We start from the raw sequence: 22809 nt of genomic DNA, 5'->3' as shown, positions 1-22809 counted from the left end.
TCCCAAAGCTTACATCCTGTTGCAGGTGATAGGAAGCCGCTGGGCCACCAGGGGCCCTCTGAGTCACATTTGCGTAGGGACATGACAGGAGTGAGTCTTGTGGGTACTGGCCCCAGAGGGGAGTGATGCAGGTGGAGGGACAGTAGAGGTGGCAAGTCTGAAGTCTTGAAACCTGAAGGCGTGGGGGAGGCAGGTAGTGAAACATCAGGGGCCAATTTCTGTTCAGCTGTTCCCCTGGGCAGTTCTAAGGTTGACAAGTTTGGAAAAGAGGCCCTTAACTGGGGACAGGAAAGACATAAAGTCGTTTCCCTCAGGGCCTTTAAGGATCTACTTTGTGGTGATAAAGGACATTCGGGGCTTGAGCTGACTTGACCTGCCAGGTCCCTAAATAACCCAGATCCAACCCTTTGAACTCCACCGCTCTCCAGACTCTGCAGCTGAGTGATGCTTACAGCCCAAGGACCCCCACCTCACGACAGGTTGGAGATGAGAGATGGCTCCGACAAGGGAACACAAATAGGTGGCTTCTCTAGTTTGAATCGAGCTTCCCTCCAAATGACGGCACCCTTTGTGTGGTCTTGGGTCCACAAGCCCCACTTGCTTCCTGTGCTCACTGGGAGCAAAGGCAGGGCCCCACTGGAACCCCTGCCGCGCCACCACCACGGTGCTGGCTGTTGCTTCCTGCCCCCAGTGCCAGCACGCCCTGGGGAGGGGCCAGGCCCGCCCTGCTCTGATAAGGCGCGAGGGCTGGCCTCTGAAGGAAGCTCCACGGAGAGAGGAGAAGGAAGCACACAGTGGTCTGCAGGTGTGCGGGCTGCAGCCAGGAGCGGCTGACGCTCCGACCCCCACCTCCAGCCCCAGCCCCTTGCAGGGAAGGTAAGCCGGCCGGTGGCTGAAGACCCAAGGACCCTTCTCTTCCTCGCCCTCCGGCAGCCCCTCTGCCCAGCATGCCTCTCTCCATGTGGCAGCCTGGACTTCCCACTGCCCTAGAGAGGCTTTGGCTGGTTTGGGATGATGGAGCTGACCTTTGGGCCTGACTGGAACTATTTTCTGACCTGGGCTCACAACCGTTTCTAGGGTGGGCAGCTGCCAGTGTGGGCTTGGGCTGGGCCGTGGGCCGAGCAAGCTGACGGAGGTTGTGCTCAGCTCTGGCATCGAGCTGGGTGATGTCGAGTGAGGCCCTTCTTATTCTTACCGGGCCTCGTCTTCCCGTCTGCAAGAAGGGAGAGGGCTGGGCAACACAGACTCTGAAGGTCCCCTCAGCCCAATCATCTGTGACGGAGAGAGGGTCTGAGGCTCGCCTGCAACAACTCAGCTCCCAGCGTCTTGCAGCTGCCGTGGCATTCTGCCTTACGGGCTTGCTCTCTGGGCCCCCGCCTGTCCCGGGCATCACAGGCAGCCTACCAGAGCCCAGCTGCCCACCCTGCCTCCTTCCCACCCTCTCCCCAGAGTTGCCGCAGCCATGGCGGGGATGAAGACAGCCACCGGGGACTACATCGACTCGTCCTGGGAGCTGCGGGTGTTTGTAGGAGAGGAGGACCCCGAGGCCGAGTCGGTCACCCTCCGGGTCACAGGGGAGTCACACATCGGTGGGGTGCTCCTGAAGATCGTGGAGGAGATCAGTGAGTGCCCACCGCCCCCGTTGCCCACGGGGTCCCCTGGCACTTCCGGGCCAGCCCTGCTGCGTGGCCCTCGATAATGGAGTCACAGTGACTCAGGCACCAGCTTAATCGTTTGGTTCCAAAAAAGACATTTCCCCAACTTCACTTCCCCTCCCTCCCACTGTCTTTCCTCCCTTCCTCCCGCTCCAACGGGTTCCACTAAGACCCCGAGGAGCAGACCTGGCCACGGTCCTCCGTTCACCCACTTCTGGGGCAGGAGAGGCCTTGCCTGGGCCGAGGCAGAGATCCCATTCTGGGGGTCGAGAGGAGCCCAGAGGGGGCTCCTGCTGACGTGGGGAGGGGCTCCCACACCCTCTCCCCGGGCGGAAGGAAGCCCTCAGCAGGCTGGTGACAGGCCCAGCCTGGGTGAGAAGGCCCTGCCCCCACAGGAAGTTACAGCACAGCCGCCTCTGGTATCAGCCCTGGAGGGGAGCAGGGCCACTGATGCGGGGGCTTCTCATCGCCTTTCCCTGATGCGGGTGCGGGCTGCCCCTTCCTGGGAGGGCGGCGGGCCCTCTCTGATGGCCCGAGCCGGAAGGCAGGCCCGCGATAGTGCCAGCCTGGGTCCTGGGTCCCCCGGGGGTGGGGGTGAGTGGGCGGCCGGGAGGGAGGTCAGTGGCTTGTGGACAGCACGGGGCCGCAGGGCAGCCCGGCCACAGGGCTGAGGCGGTGAGGGAAGCCTCGAGAAGGCAGGGCCCAAGGAGGTTGTGAAAGCAGAAGTGGAGAGTAGAGGGTCCCTCAGGAGACCGGGTGTCAGACAGAGACTCAGGCAGGCTTGGCCGAACAGGGCGGAGAGGGTGAAGACCGGGTGCTCCGGGAGAAGAGCCGGTTGGCCCCGGGGCTTGGCCCACAGCAAAGCGCGAGGCCTGAACAAGGGGCCAGCCGGACCCACTCCTCCACCCGCTGCGGGGGCCCCCGGGGTCAAGTCCCTCCAGCTCCTGTCCCCAGCCCCGAGCATACTGTTGTGCCCACCCCCCAGCTCCCACTCACTCCTTAGCACATCCGAGGTCGACTGATGGCCATGCTGGCTGGGCCAGCCCCTGATCTGGAGCTCAGCCGGGCAGGTGGGACCCACCCTTCAGCTGCGACACAGGGCTGAGTGTTGGCTGCCGCCCAGGGGAAGCCAGCACAGGGGCTGCGCCTAGCCCGGGACAGTATGCATCCTGAGAGGGGGCCGCAGCAGGGAGGAACAAGGCGACACGCTGGGGCGTGGGAGCGTGCGGTGCTGAATTGGAGCCTCTAGGCTGGGGAGGACTCCTGGAGTATGACAAGAAACGAGGCTGGCATGAATGCCATAAGGCGTTTTGGACTCCATCCCGGAGGTGGAGGGCAGCTGTGCCGAAAGGTTTCCAGTGGGAGACTGTCAGGCTAAGGCAGGCCCCTTGGGTCGGGTGACGATGGACGGGAGGTGAGTTTGGGGGAGGGCTGGCGTTGGTAAAATGTGGTGGCTAAAGTGAAAGGGAGGAAGCTCGGGCCTGGCAGGAGAGCCGTTGTCACCCAGCCCCCAGGGAGCTGCTGAGGGGAGGGGGCACCTCTGTCCAGTGTCAGGCAGAGCGCGGTGAAGTGGGGCACCTTGAGGGCTGGGACTAGGAGTCACCACATTTATAGTCCCAGAGCCGGGCACACGGGCTGGTGAAAAAAGGTTTCTGGAATGACTGAAGCCAGTGGACGTGCCCCTTAGCCAGTGGCTTGTGGGTTTCTGGCCTGGGGCTCACAGCAGGAAGATGAAGCCCTAGACTAGGTGAGACCCTGGGAAGAGGCCGTGGCTAAGGAGGGAGAAGAGGGTCCTCGGACTGAACCAACGGGCAAGCACGGGGGCAGGCCAGGAGAGGGGGCCAACGGGACAGAACAAGAGCAAAGGGTCAGGAGGAGACGGGGAGTGGGTGCCACAAAACCAAGAACAGAGGGAAGGCACAGAGGGCGACAGGGCAGGAGGAAGAGGGAGGGGGGTGGCGCAGAGGACGGGACCACTCCCCAGGAAGGGCTTTGACGCTAGTGGGCTCTGCTCTTCCACTGTGCTCACCTGGCACCAGTTCAGGCTCCTGAAGGGAAGATGGAGAGGAGAGCACGTGTCCTCCTTCACCAGCCGCATGACCTCGAAGTGCTCGCATTTCTATCCAGAGGCCCATGCGCCGTGTTGATGCGGCCGCACGCCTGTGTCACAGACACCATGCACTCACCACGTGGCGGCAGGCACTGCGCAGTGTCCATTGCTGCTCGCATCTCAGGAACCAGAAAACTGAGGCCCAGAGAGGTTCAGGTCTTGGCCAAGGTCGCAGAGCTAGTAACCACTAGATATTCATGGAGTGCCTGCTGCTGCGTGCCCGGCGCAGCCCCAGGCCCTGCAGTTGCCTCTGGCTCCCAGGAATGCCAGAGAGAAGCCATGAAGCCAGGAACTGTGGGAGGACACTGGAGGTGCTATACGGGAGAGCCCAATGCACTGGAGTGTGTGAGATGGGAGCACGAAGATTCTGGGTTGGGGGCTCCCCTGGGAAGCGACTCCCCTCAGTAGCAACTGAGCCCAGGGGACAAGCAGGGTTAGCCAGCAAAGAGCCGTCTGCCATGACCTCAGTCCTAGCCCCCAAGCCAACCCCGCCTGGCCCTGCCCCTGGCCTGGGCAGGGGAGGGCCGGTCACCACCTCTGAATTCCAGCCTTGTGCTCAGCACTGGGGGCAGGGCCCTCCAAGGCTGACGCGGCCCCCCTTGCCTGTGGCCTCACAGAGCGGAAGCAGGACTGGTCAGACCATGCCATTTGGTGGGAACAGAAAAGGCAATGGCTGCTGCAGACCCACTGGACCCTGGACAAATACGGGATCCTGGCGGACGCCCGCCTCTTCTTCGGGCCCCAGCACCGGCCTGTCATCCTGCGACTGCCCAATCGCCGTGCCCTGCGCCTCCGAGCCAGCTTCTCCCAGCCCCTCTTCCGGGCTGTGGCTGCCATCTGCCGGCTCCTCAGTGAGTCCCCGGCTGGTCCCCACTCTGCCCCCTGCGAGGGTCCTGCCAGGGGGCACGTTCCCTCCCTTTCCAGGCCCAGCTGTTGTCACCTCGACCTTGCTGAGCTGTTCCCCATCCGGCTCGTGGGGCTGTGCGCTGCCCCGAACTGCCCATGGGTGGGGCGGGAGGTCACAGGGCAGAACCCCAGCCCCCGCTGAGACCTCTGCTCCTCTCAGGTATCCGGCACCCTGAGGAGATGTCTCTGCTCCGGGCTCCTGAGAAGAAGGAGAAGAAGAAGAAGGAAAAGGAGCCGGAAGAGGAGGTGTATGACTTGACCAAGGTCGTCCTGGCCGGGGGTGAGTGCAGGCGGGGCAGCCCAGGGGCGGCCACAAGGGCAGGCCCCGGAGGCCTGGGGTCGGGGCCAGGCCTGGTTGACCGTGACCCGCACTCCAGGCGTGGCACCTGTGTCGTTCCGGGGGATGCCAGCCCACTTCTCAGACAGTGCCCAGACCGAGGCCTGCTACCACATGCTGAGCCGGCCACTGGCACCGCCAGACCCCCTGCTGCTCCAGCGCCTGCCTCGGCCCAGCTCCCTCTTGGACAAGACCCAGCTCCACAGCAGGTGCCTCGCCTGCCGGGTCTTCACCTGCCCTTGTGCCTGAGCCCCTGCTCCCAGAGCCCACACCCTCCCCTGTGTCCTGCTCGTCCCAAACCCACGCCTGTCCCCAGGACTTTCCTGCACGTGTGTGCTCGCCCCAGCCCCTGCCCAGCCCCCCAGCCCGCCCCACTGCCCCCGGCTCAGCCCTGACCCAACCTCTGCCTGCGCTGCGGCCCAGGTGGCTGGACTCGTCGCGGTGTCTCATGCAGCAGGGCGTCAAGGCGGGGGACATGCTCTGGCTGCGCTTCAAGTACTACAGCTTCTTCGACCTGGATCCCAAGGTGGGCTGGGTCAGGGAGAAGGGGTGTCTGGATCAGTGGGACACGGGGACCTTGCATCCGGGGTCTGGGCTCTAGGAACATTAGACACTTGTAGGGGTCTGTCCATCTGTCCATTTGTCCATCCACACCCGTTTATTAACTCCATCGACATGGTGCTGGGCCCCGGTTGATGGCAAGACCTGTTTCTCAAGGACCATCAGGGAGATAATGACCACAGCTCAGTGTAGACGGTTGTAGGTGCCCCTGGGAAGGCTGCTCAGGTGGGAGGCACCCACACCTGCACTCAGGGAAGGCTTCCTGGAGGCGGTGGCACTGGGACCTGCAGGGACTAGGGGCAGGTGAAAGACGAGGCTTTGCGGGCGGGCACCTGTGTGCCTCTCTCCCTCCCTGCCTGCCGTCCCCACCGGCAACCAACAGGCTCCATGAATCCATCCGGAAAACCTCCAGGTGCTCCCTCTACCTGTGGCCCCACTTCTCTGAACCGCCTTCACTGCCAAACTGCTAAGCGCCATTGTCTCTAGAACCCTGGGGCCCAGCGTCTTTGCTCCCCGCAAGCCTTTCCTGTGGGTGCCCCTCAACTCCCTCTCTCTCCTCAGCCAACTCTATCCCAGAGTCTTCTATCCTGGAGTCCCTGTCCTGCTGAGGTGACCATGCCTTCCAGGCTATCTGTCCCCTGCTCACTTCCCGTCCACTTCTTCTTTTTTTTTTTGGCTACACCACACGGCATACGAGATCAAACCTGCACCCGCTGCAGTGGAAGTCTTAACCACTGGATGGCCAGGGAAGTTCGCCATCCGCTTCTTACTTAGCCACTTGGGATCCGCACGCGCACAAGGGTCTGCAGCTGCCCTGCCCAGGTTCCTCAGCCCTTCCTCCTGTCTCCACAGCCTCTGGGAGTTGCAGGCTCCAGGGCTCCATTCCCCAGCTTCCTTCTCTCTACCCTTTCTCCCAGGAAGCTCCAGCCTCCTGGATTTAAGGGTCATCTCTGTGCTCTTTATAGATTTACCACCTCCAGCCCAGACCTCTCTCCCCTGAGCTCTAGACTCTCATGTCCAAATGGCTGTCTCTGCTCTGGCACCTAACAGGCATCTCAGCTTCTGCCTGAAACAGAACTCTTTTTTTTTTTTTTGAAAGTAGCCTTCCACTAGGATAAGCCTACTTGTTTTGGACATAGTAACCTTTTAAAATTATTTATTTATTCATTTGTTTATTTATTTATTTATTTGCTGCATTGGGTCTTCGCTTTTGCCCGCAGGCTTTTCTCTAGTTGGGGCAAGCAGGGCTACTCTTCGTTGCGGTGTTCAGGCTTCTCATTGCGGTGGCTTCTCAAAGCACAGGTTCTAGGCACGCAGGCTTCAGTAGTTGCAGCACACAGCCTCAGTAGTTGCGGTGCATGGGCTCAGTAGTTGTGGCACGTGGGCTCAGTAGCTGTGGCACACGGGCTCAGTAGTTGTGGCTTGACGGGCTCTAGAGCACAGGCTCAGTAGCTGTGGCGCACGGACTTAGTTGCTCGGCCGCACGTGGGATCTTCCTGGACCGGGGATCAAAGCCGTGTCCCCTGCATTGGCAGGTGGATTCTTAACCACTGCGCCACCAGGGAAGTCCTGAAACAGAACTCTTGATTCCAAGTCTGCCCAGCACATCCTCCCACCATGGGCTCATGGCAAAATCCCCACACTTACACTATTCTGGGTCTTTCCCTTTCCCTCTCATCTCATCCCTCCTTGTGTCCTGTTGATCCTTCCTTGAACTAAACATCCCAAACCACCCGTTCCTCTCCATCCCTTCATCTGTGCAGCGTCAGGCTCTCTCGTGTGAGTTGCTGCAGCCCCTCCTAATGGGCCTCCCCCCTTCTTTGGCCTCCCCCCTCCTTTGGCCTCTCTCCTCCTTTGGCCTCCCCCCTCCTTTGGCCTCCCCAACCTCCACGCAGTATCTGGAATGAACGTTTACAGGTGCATTAGGTCCTGTCAATCCTGCTTAAAAGGCTCCTGTGGGTGCCTGTGGCCCAGGACCGTGCTGATCTGGCCCCGGCGCTGCCCACTCCCTCTCACCCGCCCGGCCCCCCTTTCCTCTCCGTCCACATCCCCGTGCTCCTTCCTATCCTCCAGGCTGTTGTGCCCTTTTCCCTCCTTCCCTGCCTTCTTTTGTTTGTTGGTTTTTATTGAAGTATAGTTGATGAACAATATGATCTAAGTTACAGGTATACCATATAGTGATTCACAATTTTTAAAGGTTATACTCCATTTATAGTTGTCATAGATTATTGGCTATGCTCCCTGTGTATTCCCTGCCTTCTTTTTATTTTTTAAATTTTTTAATTAATTATTTTTTTGTGTGGCTGTGCTGCGCGGCTTGCAGGATCCCCCACCAGGGATCAAACCTGGGTCCCTGGCAGTGAAAACACCGAGTCCTAAACCACTGGACCTCCAGGGAATTCCCATGCCTGCCTTCTTTTGGATTGAGTAGTTTTCATGATTCCATTTATCTCCTTTATAAGAGTGTATTATCTATGCTGCTTTTTTTTTTCTCTTTTTAGCAGTTGCGTTAGGGGTTATAATTACCATCCAGTGAAACACCGCTTCACTGCAGTGTAAGAACCTTACAGTGGAATCCCCTCTTCCCCTCCCAGACTCTGCGCTCTTGTAATCCTACACTCCCCTTCTACATACGTCAAAGCCCACGATACATTGTCATCCTTGTTGCTGTTATTCTTATTTATTTATTTATTTTGCCGCGCCGCCCAGCTTGCAAGATCTTAGTTCCCTGACCAGGGATCGAACCCGTGCCCTTGGCAGTGAAAGCACGGAGTCCTAACCACTGGACTGCCAGGGAAGTCCCTGTTGCTGTTATTATTATGATGATGACTGTATTGAGAAATAATTCATTACCACATAATTTGCCCATTTAAAGTGTAACAACTCAATGGTTTTTAGTATCTTCACAGAGTTCTGCAACTATCACCACAATCAGCTTTAGAACATTTTCATCATCCCCAAAAGAAATCTCACACCCATTAACGTCACTCCTCACTTACCCCCCACCCCTCCTAGCCCCAGGCATCTACCAGTCTCTTCTCTGACTCTACAGATCTGCCTGTTCTGGACATTTCATGTATATGAAATCGTGCAGCGTGTGACCTTTTGCGGCTGGCTTCTTTCATTGAGCGTAATGTTTTCAAGGTTCATCCACGTTGTAGCCTGTCTCAGTGTTTCATTCCTTTTTATTGTAAAATTATATTTCATTGTACATATATGCCACACTTTATTTATCCATTCATCAGTTAATAGACATTTGTTTTACCCCCACTGGTTGGTTGGTATGAACAATCCTGCCATGAATATTCATGTACAAGTTTTTGAGTGGACATATATTTTCATTTCTCTTGGGTATATATCAATACCTAGGAGTAGAATTGTTGAGTCATCATCATGATTATTTTTACTTTAACCAGTCCATTATTTTTTTTAACATCTTTATTAGAGTATAATTGCTTTACAATGGTGTGTTAGTTTCTGCTTTATAACAAAGTGAATCAGTTATGCATACAAATATGTCCCCATATCTCTTCCCTCTTGCGTCTCCCTCCCTCCCACCCTCCCTATCCCAACCCTCTAGGTGGTCGCAAAGCACGGAGCTGATCTCCCTGTGCTATGCGGCTGCTTCCCACTAGCTATCTATTTTACGTTTGGTAGTGTATATATGTCCATACCTCTCTCTCACTTTGTCCCAGCTTACCCTTCCCCCTCCCCGTATCCTCAAGCCCATTCTCTAGTAGGTCTGCATCTTTATTGCCGTCTTGCCCCTAGGTTCTTCATGACTTTTTTTTTCTTTTTTTAGATTCCATATAAAAATACGGAACGCTTCACGAATTTGCGTGTCATCCTTGCGCAGGGGCCATGCTAATCTTCTCTGTATCGTTCCAATTTTAGTATATGTGCTGCCGAAGCGAGTACGGTCCATTATTTTTTTATTACACTTTTAGTTTTGAGATAACTGTACATTCACAGACAGTTGTAAGAACTAACACATGACATCCCAGATACCTGGAGACTCGTTACCCAGTTTCCCCCAACGAGTATCACAACCAGGACCTTGACATGATATGGTCAAGACACAGAAAAGTTCCATCAGCCAATCGTCCTGCAAATGCATTTTTAAAATATGGAAAGCAGTCTTTTCTCTCTGCCTACACACTCACCATTCCCTGCCGGGTCTTCATCTTCCTGTGTATAGATCTGGATTTCCAGCTGGTACCATTTTCTGTCTGCCTGAAGGACTTCCTTTAACATTTCTTGTCAAGCTGGTCTACTGGTGATGAATTCTTTCAGCTTTTGTATGTCTGTATAAGTCATTCTTTTGCCTTTGTTTTTTTTTTTTTGCGGTACACGGGCCTCTCACTGTTGTGGCCTCTCCCGTTGCGGGGCACAGGGCCCAGCTGCTCCGCAGCATGTGGGATCCTCCCGGACCTGGGCACGAACCCGTGTCCCCTGCATCGGCAGACGGACTCCCAACCACTGCGCCACCAGGGAAGCCCTTGCCTTTGATTTTGAGAGATATTACTTGTTGTAGAGTTCTTGGCTGACGTTTTTTTTTTCCTTAAAAATTCTGCCTCACAGTCTTGTGGCTTGTCCCTCTTTGTTTATCTGTATGAAACACACGTTTTTTTCTGACTGCTTTTATGATTTTCTCTTTATCACTGGTTTTAAACAATCTGATGATCACGTGCCTTGGTTCGCTTCAGGTTTCTCATGCTTGGGGTCCATTGAGCCTCCTCGATCTGAGTTTATAGTTTTCATCAACTTTGGAAAAATTTCGGCCTTTATTTTTTCAGGTATATTTTCTGCTCCCCCCTCTTTTATGGGATTCTGGTCACATGACTATTAGACTGCTTAAAATCATCCCACAGCTCACTGATGCTCTGTTCAGTGTTTTTTTCCCCAGTCTTATTTTTCCGTGTTTCATTTTGGATAGTTCTACCGCTCTATCCTCAAGTTTACTAATCTTTTCTTCTCCCGTGTCTAATATGTCATTAATACCCTGCCTAGAAGTTCAATTTTGACCTTTTTTAATATTTTCCATCTCTCCTTAACATGCTCATGCTTTTCTCTACCTTCTTGAACATACAGGATATATTTAAAATAATTTTTTTTAGTGTTTTTGTCTACTAATTCTATTATCTGTGTCATTTCTGGATTTACTTTTATTGACTATTTATCTCCTAATTATGAATTGTATTTTTCTGCTTGTTCTCATGCCTGGAAATTTTTTTTGTTTTTTGGAAAATTTTTCTTTGATGCCAGACACTACAAATCTTATGTTCTTGGGTCCTGGATTTTTTTTTTTTTTTTGGTAGTGCTTTAAATATCTTTAAACCTTGTTTTGAAGTTAAGACACTTGGAAACAGTTTGCTCCTTCTAAGGTTTGCTTTGAACATGAACTAATCATTATAATTTATAATAATTAAATAATAATTAATTAGATCAGAAAAAAGCATCTTTTAATCTAGGGCTAATTTACCCCATTACTGTGGCAAGAGCCTTCTGAGTATTTTTTTTTTTTTTTTTTTTTTTTTTTTGCCACCCGGCTTGTGTGATCTTAGTTCCCTGACCAGGGATTGAACCTCGGCCCTTGGCAGTGGTCACCACTGGACCACCAGGGAATTCACGTGTTCTGAGTATTCTGATGTTATATATATGATGAGGCTTCTCTAATCTGTGTTGGGAATATGAACTATTCCCACCCTCATGTGAGCTCTGGGAATTGTTCCACCTGCTCCTTTTACTGTTTCTTTCTAGCCTTGAGTTATTTCCTTATACACGTGTGCTGATCGGTACCCAGCTAATGACTAAAGAGGAGCCCTCTGCTGATTTCCATCCAGAGTTTTCTCTCTGTGCAGCTCTCTCCTCTGCAACACTCTGTCCTGTGAATTCTAGCTGCCTTGGACTCCCCAGATTCTCAACTGCACCTGCTCTCCTCAGGGAATATGCTGGGCTCCGTTTGGGGTCCTCCTCTTGGCTACAGCACGCACGCTTGCTCCAGGCAGCAAGCGTGGGGCAACCTCACCATTCACTTGTTTTCCTTCTCTCAGGGATCCCTGTTCTGTGTGGTCTGTTGTCCAGTATCTAAAACCCGTTTGGTCTTTGTCGTTTTCTTTGTTTTAATTAAATTTTAGGGAATTCCCTGGAGGTCCAGTGGTTAGGGCTCTGTGCTCTCACTGCTGAGGGCCCAGGATCAATCCCTGGTTGGAGAACTAAGATCCCACAAGCTGTGCGGCCAAAAAAAAACAAAAAAGCTTAAATTTTATTTTTAATCAAAGTAACATATGGTGGCTTAAAGAGTTGAATAGTCCTAATAGTAATAACAACAATTAAAAAAAAAACAAAAAAAACCAGCTCCTTACCCCACCTCTCTTTATCCCAGATTTCTGATCCCTAGAGACTATAGGTTTTGACTCCGTAGCTTTTTATTCTAGTGTTTACATCTATATGACAAGCTTATGTATGTCTATTCCCTTGACTTTTTCATTTCACGCATAATCTATTCACTTTGTGTGAAAGGTGAAGATTTATCTGTCTTATATCCTCCCTCCTTCCCCCACAACACACGCATCTCTTTGCATCTTTGCAGTTGACCTGTGTTGTAGCTTTTGGTTAAAACAACGTGAGTGTGGCTGTGAATAGTAACACTTATAAATAACGTTCTTAGCTAAGCCACAGAGTAACTGTACTTCCTTTCTTGGTTTATTTCTCTTCTATTAATTGTCTGTCTGTGTACAATTAGAAGAGAGACCCCAAAAGGCTATCTGTACACTCTCTGTGAGTCTGTGGCTCGCCATGGGGCATCTTCAGAGTGATGAGGTGGGATGTTCTATAACCAACTTTGCAACCTAAGGACGATGCCCCTTTCAAAATGATCGATCACCTTAGGATATCAGTCAGTGTTATTTCCTGGTCAGAACCGTGGAATGGTAGCAGTCTAGACCCACTGCTTAACTGTTGTCCTTGAACTTCCCTTCACGATTTCCTGGGAATTCCTATATTGGATTTCTTGATTCCTGGATCTCTTGTGTTCCTTTTTCTTGACTGACTCCCTCATCTTGATGGAGCATATATTTCAATAGCTTCCCCTAAAATGGTAAAATAGTAATAGCTTACCCTAAGTGGTTTGAAATCCTGCGTGTTTGAGAAGGTCTCTGTTCTACCCTCACTTGCACGATAGTTTGGCTAGGTACAGAATTCTAGGTTTGAAACATTTTCCTGCCAAATTTTGAAGCCACCTTCCCATTGTCCTCTAGTTTCCAGTGTTGCTGTTGGGGAGTCCAATGCATTTTTTATTTTCAATCCTTCCACGTGTGACCCTTTTAATTTTTCTTGAAAGGGGAGGGGAGGCCCCAGAAGCTTTAAGAATCTTCTTGGGAGTTGCCTGGTGATCTAGTGGTTAGGATTCAGCACTTTCACTGCCCTGGCCTGGGTTCAATCCCTGGTAGGGGAACTGAGATCCTGCAAGGATTGTTTTTATTTTGGCTGCATTGGGTCTTCGTTGCTGCATGCAGGCTTTCTCTAGTTGCAGCGAGCGGGGTCTACTCTTCGTTGCGGTGCACTTGTGCTAGGTGCCCGGGCTTCAGTACTTGTGGCACACAGACTCAGTAATTGTGGCTTGCGGGCTCTAGAGCATGCAGGCTTCAGTAGTTGTGGCATTTGGGCTCAGTAGTTGTGGCTCACGGGCTCTAGGGTGCAGGCTCAGTAGTTGTGGCACATGGGCTTAGTTGCTCCACGGCATGTGAGATCTTCCCGGACCAGGGCTCGAACCTGTGTCCCCTGCATTGGCAGGTGGATTCTTTTTTTTTTTTTTTTTTTTTAAATTTTTTTTGGCAGGTGGATTCTTAAACACTGCGCCACCAGGGAAGCCCTGATGTGCTTTTTATGTGGCTTTAATTTACATTTCCCCAATGACTAATCAAGTTGACAACTTTTTCGTATGGCTATTAGCCATTTGGATATCCTCTTTTGTGAAGTTTCTTTCCAAAATTTTTGCCAGTTTTTATATTGAGTTGCTTGTCTGTTTCATATTGCTTTGTAGGAGTTCTTTATATATTCTGTACATGAGTACTTTGACAGATAAATATATTGTGAATATATTTTCCCACTCTGTGCTTTGCCTTTTCATTCTCTTAGTGGTTTATTTTATTTTATTTTTTAAAAATATTGATTGATTGATTGATTGCTGTGTTGGGTCTTCGTTTCTGTGCGAGGGCTTTCTCTAGTTGCGGCAAGTGAGGGCCACTCTTCATCGCGGTGCACGGGCCTCTCACTATCGCGGCCTCTCTTGCTGTGGAGCACAGGCTCCAGACGCGCAGGCTCAGTAATTGTGGCTCACGGGCCTAGTTGCTCTGCAGCATGTGGGATCTTCCCAGACCAGGGCTTGAACCCGTGTCCCCTGCACTGGCAGGCAGGCTCTCAACCACTGCGCCACCAGGGAAGCCCCTCTTAGTGGTTTATTTTGCTAAGCAGAAGCTCCTAATTTTAATATAATGTGAGTCGTATTTTTTCTTTTATGATTAATATTTTTTGCACCCTGTTTAAGAACTCTTTTATTCTAAGATCACACAGATGTAGGCCTATTTTTCTCCAAACACTTTATTGTTTTAACTTTGATATTTAGATCTTTTACCCAAATGGAATTGATATTTGTATGTAGTGTGAGGTAGGGATACAAAAACTTTATTAATTTTTAAATTAAAAAAAAATGTACCATATGGGTATCCAATTGACCCAGGTCCATTTACTGAAAAGAGCATCCTTTCCCCAGTGATGGCAAGATCACCTTTGTCTTAAGTCAGGTGAACATACATGTGTGGGTCTCTCTCTGACTCTCTTTGATTACATTGATCAATTTGTCTCTCTTTGTGAATGCCATGCTGTCTTAATTACTATAACTTTATAATCACGTTCCTTTTATTTATATTTTATTTTTATAAAAAACTTATTTATTTTTGGCTGCGTTGAGTCTTTGTCACTTCGCGTGGGCTTTCTCTAGTTGTGGGGAGCGGGGGCTACTCTTCGTGTGGTGCATGGGTTTCTCATTGCGGTGGCTTCTCTTGTTGCAGAGCACGGGCTCTAGGTGCACACTCTCAGTAGTTGTGGAGCACGGGCTTAGTTGCTCTGCAGCATGTGGGATCTTGCTGGACCAGGGCTCGAACCAGTGTCCCCTGCATTGGCAGGCAGATTTTTAACCACTGCGCCACCAGGGAAACCCTGCATTGGGTCTTTGTTGCTGTGTGTGGGCTTTCTAAAGTTGAGGCGAGCAGGGGCTACTCTTCGTTGTGGTGCGTGGGCTTCCCATTGCGGAGGCTTCTCTTGTTGCGGAGCACAGGCTCTAGGCATGTGTGCTTCAGTAGTTGTGGCTCACGGACTCTAGAGCGTAGGCTTGGTAGTTGTGGCACACGGGCTGAGTTGCTATTTTCCAGGACCAGGGCTTGAACCTGTGTCACCTGCATTGGCAGGTGATTCTTAACCACTGCGCCACCAGGGCAGCCCCACATTCCTTTTAAAAATAGCGTCCTGTTCTTGTTTTATGAGTGCAGTATTTTGTCTCTGTAAGGATTCTGACTGGTGTTGTTTGAAGTTTTTTCTGCTCCCTACATTGTCTTTATTTCCTCCAAGCTCTTTTTTTCCCCTGACTATATAGTTCATGGGTCTCTGTTGTTCATTCCAGCAGCTTTCCTAAAATGTGGGTAATCCCTGCCTGTCTTTTCATATTTAGAAGTAAGGCTCTAAGAAGCCAGTTGGAAACCCTAAGTGGATGAATAGGGCTTGGCATTTTAGGCCTCCTGGGGAAGATGGGGCAGGAATGCCACTTTCTGTGGGGGGTTTCTCTTTGGCTTCTCAGCAGTGAATGCTCTGATCTCCTGACTGGGGAATAGAAGGCTCATTGCCAATGTCTTTGGTGACAAGTGGGGAAGGGCTGGGGATGTCTCACCTTTCAAAATGCCAACTTTCCTTAATTCAGCTGTTTTCAGCACAATGCACCCCACACTCAGATGTACCAAATGCAGGGGTACCTCTGGCTCAGCATCTCGAGAGTAAATCTCTGGTTTCTACCTGGTGCCAGCTGGCTGTCACTTGGCTGCAGGGAGTGGGGAGGGAAGTGCTCTCTTTATAGACTTTCTGTGGTCCTCACTTCAGCCCACCCTCGCCTCCCAGAGGATCCCAGACCTGAGCCTGTCCGCCATGTGAACTGGATGCCTTAGTTCAGATCTTAGTATTTTTGCTGTTTGCTTTCTGATCTTTTTTTTTTTTAAACATCTTTATTGGAGTATAATTGCTTTACAATATTGTGTTAGTTTCTGCTGTATAACAAAGTGAATCAGCTATATGTATACATATATCCCCATATGCCCTCCCTCTTGCATCTCCCTCCCACCCTCCCTATCTCACCCTTCTACGTGGTCACAAAATTCATTAGTGCGTTTGCCATAGAACAAGAGAGGGAAAAGGGTGTGAGATCCCAGCTCTCCTTCCCTGCAACTCAGTTCCTGTCCATGTTTTTGCTTGTTCATCTTCCAAAATTTTGTTGGTATCTCTCACCAGCTGTAGTTGTCTCCCCTCTCTCTTCTTTGTCCTTTTGGGTTTATCCTTTTTATGCCTTTGCTATCAATTTTGGCAGGTTTCAGAGCGAGCGTGGGCTTGGTCTTCTGTGGGTAACTGGGATCCCCCTTTGAGTTCCTTCTCTCTGGAATGTTCTTCCTACCACTCTTCCCTTCAGTGGCTTGTTCATCCTCAGGTCTCAGTGCAGCCGCACCCCAGTTCCATTTTCTCTCATCACCATCAAACTTGTGGGCTTCCTGCCTGAGCACACAAGCGAGATGCCCTTTGGAAGCTACTTCCTTTCTCGCTTTGATTGTACTCTTGAATCACTTCACTTATTTACCGACTGGTTTACTCGGTCCCCATTGTCCATTCAGCAGCATGCAGGGCACACAGCAGACAAATACTCAATATCTGCACAGAGAGGTTTAGAGGGAAGGGGCTGCCGCTTTCCTGGGCAGATGGGGCTGGCAGGCTGGGATTGGGGTTGCGGAGCCACCAAATGAACCTGCACAGCACAGAGGGCAGGGCTGAGGCCCGAGGCTCGCAGAAGCTGGCTGCAGGGGGTGCTCAGGGCAGTTAGCACCGACCAACCCAGCCTCCCCTCCCACCGCTCCAGACAGACCCGGTGAGGCTGACGCAGCTGTACGAGCAGGCTCGGTGGGACCTGCTGCTGGAGGAGATTGACTGCACTGAGGAGGAGATGATGGTGTTTGCAGCCCTACAGGTGCCGGGCAGGCCTGGGAACCCCGGGTGGCTAGGTGCGCGCCAGGCCCAGGGCAGGGAGGGTGTGCCGGTGGGGGCCCACCTCCGGGGAAGCCCAGCTGAGGGCACTGTTGGGCTAAGGGGCTGCCCGCTCAGCCCTCCCTGGTCACGTGCTCCTCCCAGTACCACATCAACAAGCTGTCCCAGAGTGGGGAGGCGGACGAACCGCCTGGCACAGATCCGGGGCTGGATGACCTGGATGCAGCCCTGAGCAACCTGGAGGTGAAGCTGGAGGGGTCGACGCGCACGGACGTGCTGGTGAGGAGGGGCCCCAGTCAGGGGTTGGGGTCAGGGTCAAGTGCAGGGACCAGCACCCCCCTGACTCCTCTCCTCCCCAGGACAGCCTCACCACCATCCCAGAACTCAAGGATCACCTCCGGATCTTCCGGTGAGTCTGGGCCCAGAATTGGCAGCCCTGCTGGAGGGGCCCAGTGTGGAGAGAGGACAGGAGGGAGGGAGGGGGCCTGTCACGAACCTCCCACCTCACCCTCAGGCCCCGGAAGCTGACCCTGAAGGGGTACCGCCAGCACTGGGTAGTGTTCAAGGAGACCACGCTGTCCTACTACAAGAGCCAGGACGAGGCCCCCGGGGACCCCATTCAGCAGCTCAACCTCAAGGGTGAGTGAGGGCGGATTGGCCAGGAGAGGGACAAGGGCTGTGTGCTGGCCAGGTGAATGCTCTCACTTGTCTCTTCCCGGGGGCAGGGAAGATGCCCTCTGACCTGTGGCCACTGTGCAGGACTGGCCTTCACCCAGGGCCCTCTCAACATGCCTCCCTCTCCCAGCCTAGCCCACCCCTTCCTCCTCCAGGCTGTGAAGTGGTCCCTGATGTCAACGTCTCAGGCCAGAAGTTTTGCATTAAACTCCTGGTGCCCTCCCCTGAGGGCATGAGTGAGATCTACCTGCGGTGCCAGGATGTGAGTGAGGGCTGGGCAGGGGCCAGGGCTGAGCCAGGCCAAGGGCAGGGGCTGAGCTAGAGCCTTGCCAGCCCCTCACCTCCCTCTCCCCCCATCCCACCCCAGGAGCAGCAGTACGCCCGCTGGATGGCCGGATGCCGACTGGCCTCCAAGGGCCGCACCATGGCGGACAGCAGCTACTCCAGCGAGGTGCAGGCCATCCTGGCTTTCCTCAGCCTGCAGCGGACAGGCGGCGGGGGCTCAGGCAACCACCCCCAGGGCCCTGATGCCTCCGCCGAGGGCCTCAACCCCTACGGGCTTGTCGCCCCCCGCTTCCAGCGAAAGTTCAAGGCCAAGCAGGTGCCAGAGGGAGTAGGTGGCGGGAATGGCCAGAGGGTTTACCGGCCACCCTTGCCCCTGGATGTCCACAGAGCCCTCCTGTGGAAATGCACACGCTCACTCGCTCCTTCTCCCACCTGGGCCCCTGAGACTCAGCGTGCTGCTCCCCACCCTCTGTGGGGGTGTCACGGTCCAGCTGCCCATGTCCACCTCAGGGCCCGGCTCAGCTCACATGTGCTGAACGGTGAGGGGGTGCACTCAGGTGGACCCACACTGGGCACTGGCCCTGCCCCAAGTTCAGCATCCTGTCTCCCTGATGGGGACAGGCAGGGGGTCTCAGGGACCGTGGCAGCCCCTCACCAGCGTTGTCCCGCAGCTCACTCCACGGATCCTGGAAGCCCACCAGAATGTGGCCCAACTCTCGCTGTCCGAGGCCCAGCTGCGCTTCATTCAGGCCTGGCAGTCCCTGCCTGACTTCGGCATCTCCTACGTGGTGGTCAGGTATGAGTACCACCCCGGTCCATTCTGCTAAGCACCATCTCTGAAGATTGTGAAGCCTTCCTTCCCGTCCTCCGCGGGGAAACCTTACCGAGGGCAGCCTGCGTGCACCCGCTTCCGTCCTGCAAACACAAGAGAGGGATCAGGCAGGGAGAGCAGGGGATCCCGCCCCGTCCCAGCTCTGCCACAGACCATTTCCTCTCTGGGCCTTGGGCAGCTGACCTGCAGGAAAGGGTTGGGTGGCTGCTGTGACAGGAAGTGCCCCTGTGACGCCCCTTTTCCAAGCCTGCAAAGATAGGAGCAAGTGGATGATGAAGCTACAAAAAAAAGTTGCTGTCGAAAAGCACGGACTGATGCTGCTAAATGCTGTCATTGTGATTATAGTAATTAACCCCCATTTTCCAGATGAGCAACTTGAGACCCAGAAAACCTAAGAGATTTACTTGCCAGCTTGCTGCTGAGCTCCGCACCTGGCTGTCTGGGAGGGCTCCGGGGCCAGGAAGGGTGGGGCCCCAGCTCACACTCTCCCCTTGGGCACCAGGTTCAAGGGCAGCAGAAAAGACGAGATTCTGGGCATCGCCAACAACCGACTGATCCGCATCGACTTGGCCGTGGGCGACGTGGTCAAGACCTGGCGCTTCAGCAACATGCGCCAGTGGAATGTCAACTGGGACATCCGGCAGGTGGGCCGGGAGTGAGGGTGGGGGAGGGACACAGGCTGGGCCAGACCCAACCAGGGCAGGGCTGCTCCCTCATCCCACCCCCGACCAGCCCTCTGACTGCCCACCCCACAGGTAGCCATTGAGTTCGATGAGCACATCAACGTGGCTTTCAGCTGCGTATCTGCCAGCTGCCGCATCGTGCATGAGTACATTGGGGGCTACATCTTCCTGTCAACGCGGGAGCGGGCCCGCGGGGAGGAGCTGGACGAGGACCTCTTCCTGCAGCTCACAGGAGGCCACGAGGCCTTCTGAAGCCTGTCTTACTGCCCCCGCCCCACTCACCACCTTCCATGACCGCTCCAAAGCCCACACCCATTAGGATTCACTGCCCACATCCTCTCCAGACGTGCACTGACCGAGCTGGGCACATTCACCCACTGTCACTGGCCTTGTGTAGACCAGGGACCTGGCTGGGCCAGACTCTGCCATCCCCCAGGCTAGGGAGAGGGGGCTCTAGTTTATACAGCACCCGCCCTTCCCTGTCTGAGTGACCAAGACCAACACCCCTGACCTAGCTGTAGTCCCTGAGCACATGAGGAAGACTGGCTACAGCTACAGAATGATGACTCATAGGTTCAAACTGGAGTTTCTCTTTTGTTATCTTTTTACATTAAAAAAAATATTTTATTGTTGGGTCATCCTTCTTCCTCTGGAGCTGTGCTTGGGGTCACTCTGACACTCTGTTTCTTCATTACCAGCCAAGGAGAGGGGCTTCCCTGAGAGAGAAAAGAGTTGGTTAGAAAAGGGAGAACTAAGTCAGTCTGGGGTTGGGAGCTGGGAAAGAGGTGAGGGCAGAGGGCACAGGCTTCAGGCACAAAGAATAGTGGTGGAGTGGTGGTTCTTACGGGTGGGGCGTAGCTGCAGGGCCTCCTTGAAATACTTGGGAGGCAGGACGCCATCAGCGTTCCCTGGAGTCAGGATCACCCCATTAGCAGAGCGGAAGAAGGGGATTCCATCTGCAGACAGAGCCAGAGATGTGACTCATGCCCTCTCTGAAGGCCTGGGGCAATACCTGCTGTGTCCAGACTCACCTGCCAGGGCCAGGGGCCCGTTGATGAACACAGCCACTTCGCAATTTGGCCGCATGCCTGAGTAGACAATTGGAGCTGGGGTCTGGGGCGTCTGGATTGTGGTTATCAAACCTGGGTGGGCTGGGGTCCTGAGCTCACTGCGGTGCGGGTGGGGGGTTGCTCCTGCATGCAGGGCTTGGGCTGCCCCTGGACAAGAGGCTATGACCCTTGGAGGAGGACCTGGGAGCACAGAATGGGTGGGAGTAGCTTGGGGGGGCACTGACCACTGATGACACCAGGGTCCCCAAGCAGTCCCGCGGCCAGATGGATGTGCGTCCTCCCCCGGCAGGATAGGCCCTTGAGCAGGATGGATGGCCAGTGCTGCCAGAATGTGCCATGGACGAGCACCAGGGGCAGGGCCTGTGGGGTCTCCAGGGGAATCAGCTCCAACTCAGGTACCTGGGATGGATGGGGAATGGGCAGCAGTGAGACCCCCTCACAGACAGGGGTCTCACATGGCTCTCCCACTTGTCCCCTTAGCTCCCACCTTCAGGGAGTGACCCTGATTGGCCCGGATGAGAGGGCCGGCGCCGGGGTCCCCTGGCTGCAGGGCGAACCGCTGCTTCCCATTGGTGTCCACCACACGCTGCACATCTTCAACTGAGAAGCTGCAGAACTGGGGCAGCTGCAGCAGGGTGTCCAGGGGCACAAAACCATCTGTGGGCAGGTAGAGTGGTCAGGAGCTGAACTTGCTCTGGCCTGGGCCCCAGTTAACAGGGGAAGCCACAGGCAACGAGAACAGAGCCTGTGTGACCTTTAGAAAGTCTCCCCTGGGACTTCCCTGGTGGCACAGTGGTTAAGAATCCGCCTGCCAATGCAGGGGACCCGGGTTCGAGCCCTGATCCGGGAAGATCCCACATGCCGCAGAGCAACTAAGCCCGTGTGCCACAACTCCTGAGCCTGCGCTCTAGAGTCCACGAGCCACAACTACTGAAGCCTGCACGCCTAGAGCCCGTGCTCCACAACAAGAGAAGCCACTGCAATGAGAAGCCCGCGCACTGCAACAAAGAATAGCCCCCACTCGCCGCAACTAGAGAAGCCCGCGCGCATCAACGAAGACCAAAGGCAGCCAAAAATTTAAAAATTAATTAAGTAATTAAAAAAAAAAAGAAAGTCTCCCCTTTCTGAGCCTCAGTTTCTCAACTTATATGGGAATAGGATCTGCCTCATGGAGGGTCACAAAGATCAAGTGACCCTTTTGAGCACAGTACCCAGCCCAGAGCGGACATTCAGTAAACATCAGTTACCCCAACACTCTCACAGTGCCCAGTCTTGGGATAAGTGTTTATTGGGCCACTGGGCTGGAGGTGTCACCAGGCCTGGCCCAGATAGAGGCTCCTCTCCCAGTCTGCCCTGGACATTATACTGGGCTCTGGGCCTCGGTCTTCCCTATACACGGAAGGGATGTACCTTCTGTGCTGTTCTCATAGGACTGCGGTGGGAGCCATGAGGGAAGGCAGTCACAGACAGGCTCACACTGCTCCCTGGGCTCCAACCACTCCTGGGCCCAGCCTCTAAGATGCTCACTTACCGGGCCCCATGGGAAGCCCCAGCTTCAGGGCCCCGTGGCGCAGGGCATAGGACAGAGCCTTGGACAGCTGTACATCCCGGTCCTGAAAGAGCCCAGAGGCGGCCGTTAGTCCCCGTGGTGACCCTGCCCTGCTGCTCACCCTGAACTCAGTGATCTGCTGTAGGAGACCAGAGGGAGAGGAGTCCCTGTGCTCCCTGGGAACAGCACAATCCATCTGCCCCCACTCCCACCCGACCAGCATTTCCCAGGGAGCAGGACCCCCTCCCCTGCCCTCCCACATTGGGAGCAGGGGTGAGGGTGGAGGGGTCGCACCTGTTCCCGGGGTCTGTGAGCCCTTCTACCCTTGGGCCCTGCTGCTTCCTGCCTCCTTCCTCTAGGGGCGTTCATGGCCAAGACCTGTGGGGAGCAGTGAAATGTGGAGACTGTTAAGGACCTTCCCATGTCCCCACGATGCCCAGAAAGTCACAAAGCCTCGGGATGTGAGAGCTGGGAGGGAGATATTCAGATTTCTAAATTCACTTCCCACCCCTAACTCCCTGGTGCAGATAGGGAAACTGAGGCCCAGCAAGACTTGCCCAAGGTGACACTCTGTCAGCCACAGGGCCCAGGGAAGTCGAGCCCCTGCGACCCAGGCTCCTGGTCTGCCCCGCAAATAGGGCCTGGGGAGGCGGGGCCGGCAACCAGGCTAACGGGGCAGAAATGTCTGGGCCGGCCAGAGAAACAGAGCCGGGACGGACGGGAAGGCTCACCGACTCCGGGGGGCCGGGCAGCTGACCCGGACGGGCCCGTCAGCTGACCCCGACGGGCCCTGAGCGCCAGGACCGGCCAATGAGAAGCCGAGGAAGAAGGAGGCGGGTACTTCCGCTCCG

General features: G+C 54.2%; 2 protein-coding genes across 3 annotated transcripts; one reads left to right on the top strand and one right to left on the bottom strand.

Moving 5' to 3' along the window:
* The first annotated feature begins 762 nt into the window (after nt 1-762).
* On the top strand, nt 763-19638 carry FERMT3 (FERM domain containing kindlin 3). The gene is made up of 15 exons (XM_079928390.1): nt 763-876; nt 1450-1622; nt 4383-4616; nt 4832-4951; nt 5049-5217; nt 5432-5534; nt 16740-16847; nt 17009-17143; nt 17224-17273; nt 17379-17503; nt 17695-17801; nt 17907-18140; nt 18496-18620; nt 19159-19300; nt 19412-19638. The coding sequence occupies exons 2-15, from the start codon at nt 1463-1465 to the stop codon at nt 19589-19591; spliced, it is 1992 nt and encodes a 663-aa protein (XP_079784516.1). The 5' UTR covers nt 763-876; nt 1450-1462; the 3' UTR covers nt 19592-19638.
* Nucleotides 19639-19921: 283 nt separating this feature from the next.
* On the bottom strand, nt 19922-22799 carry TRPT1 (tRNA phosphotransferase 1). Of its 2 annotated transcripts, XM_079928406.1 has the most exons (8): nt 22690-22799; nt 22253-22336; nt 21941-22022; nt 20897-21066; nt 20634-20808; nt 20371-20427; nt 20185-20295; nt 19922-20055 (listed from the first exon to the last, which is right to left on the bottom strand). In XM_079928406.1, exons 2-8 carry the CDS (start codon nt 22325-22327, stop codon nt 19964-19966), a joined length of 762 nt encoding a protein of 253 aa, XP_079784532.1. In that variant the 5' UTR covers nt 22328-22336; nt 22690-22799; the 3' UTR covers nt 19922-19963. The 2 variants fall into 2 exon arrangements, with proteins under 2 accessions (XP_079784532.1, XP_079784533.1); XM_079928407.1 differs by lacking the exon at nt 22253-22336 and having other exon boundaries at nt 22690-22738.
* Between the last annotated feature and the right edge of the window lie 10 nt (nt 22800-22809).

Source organism: Stenella coeruleoalba (genome assembly GCF_951394435.1).
Source record: "Stenella coeruleoalba genome assembly, chromosome: 8".
Lineage (NCBI taxonomy): Eukaryota > Metazoa > Chordata > Mammalia > Artiodactyla > Delphinidae > Stenella > Stenella coeruleoalba.
This window is presented reverse-complemented; position numbering and strand designations above follow the sequence as displayed.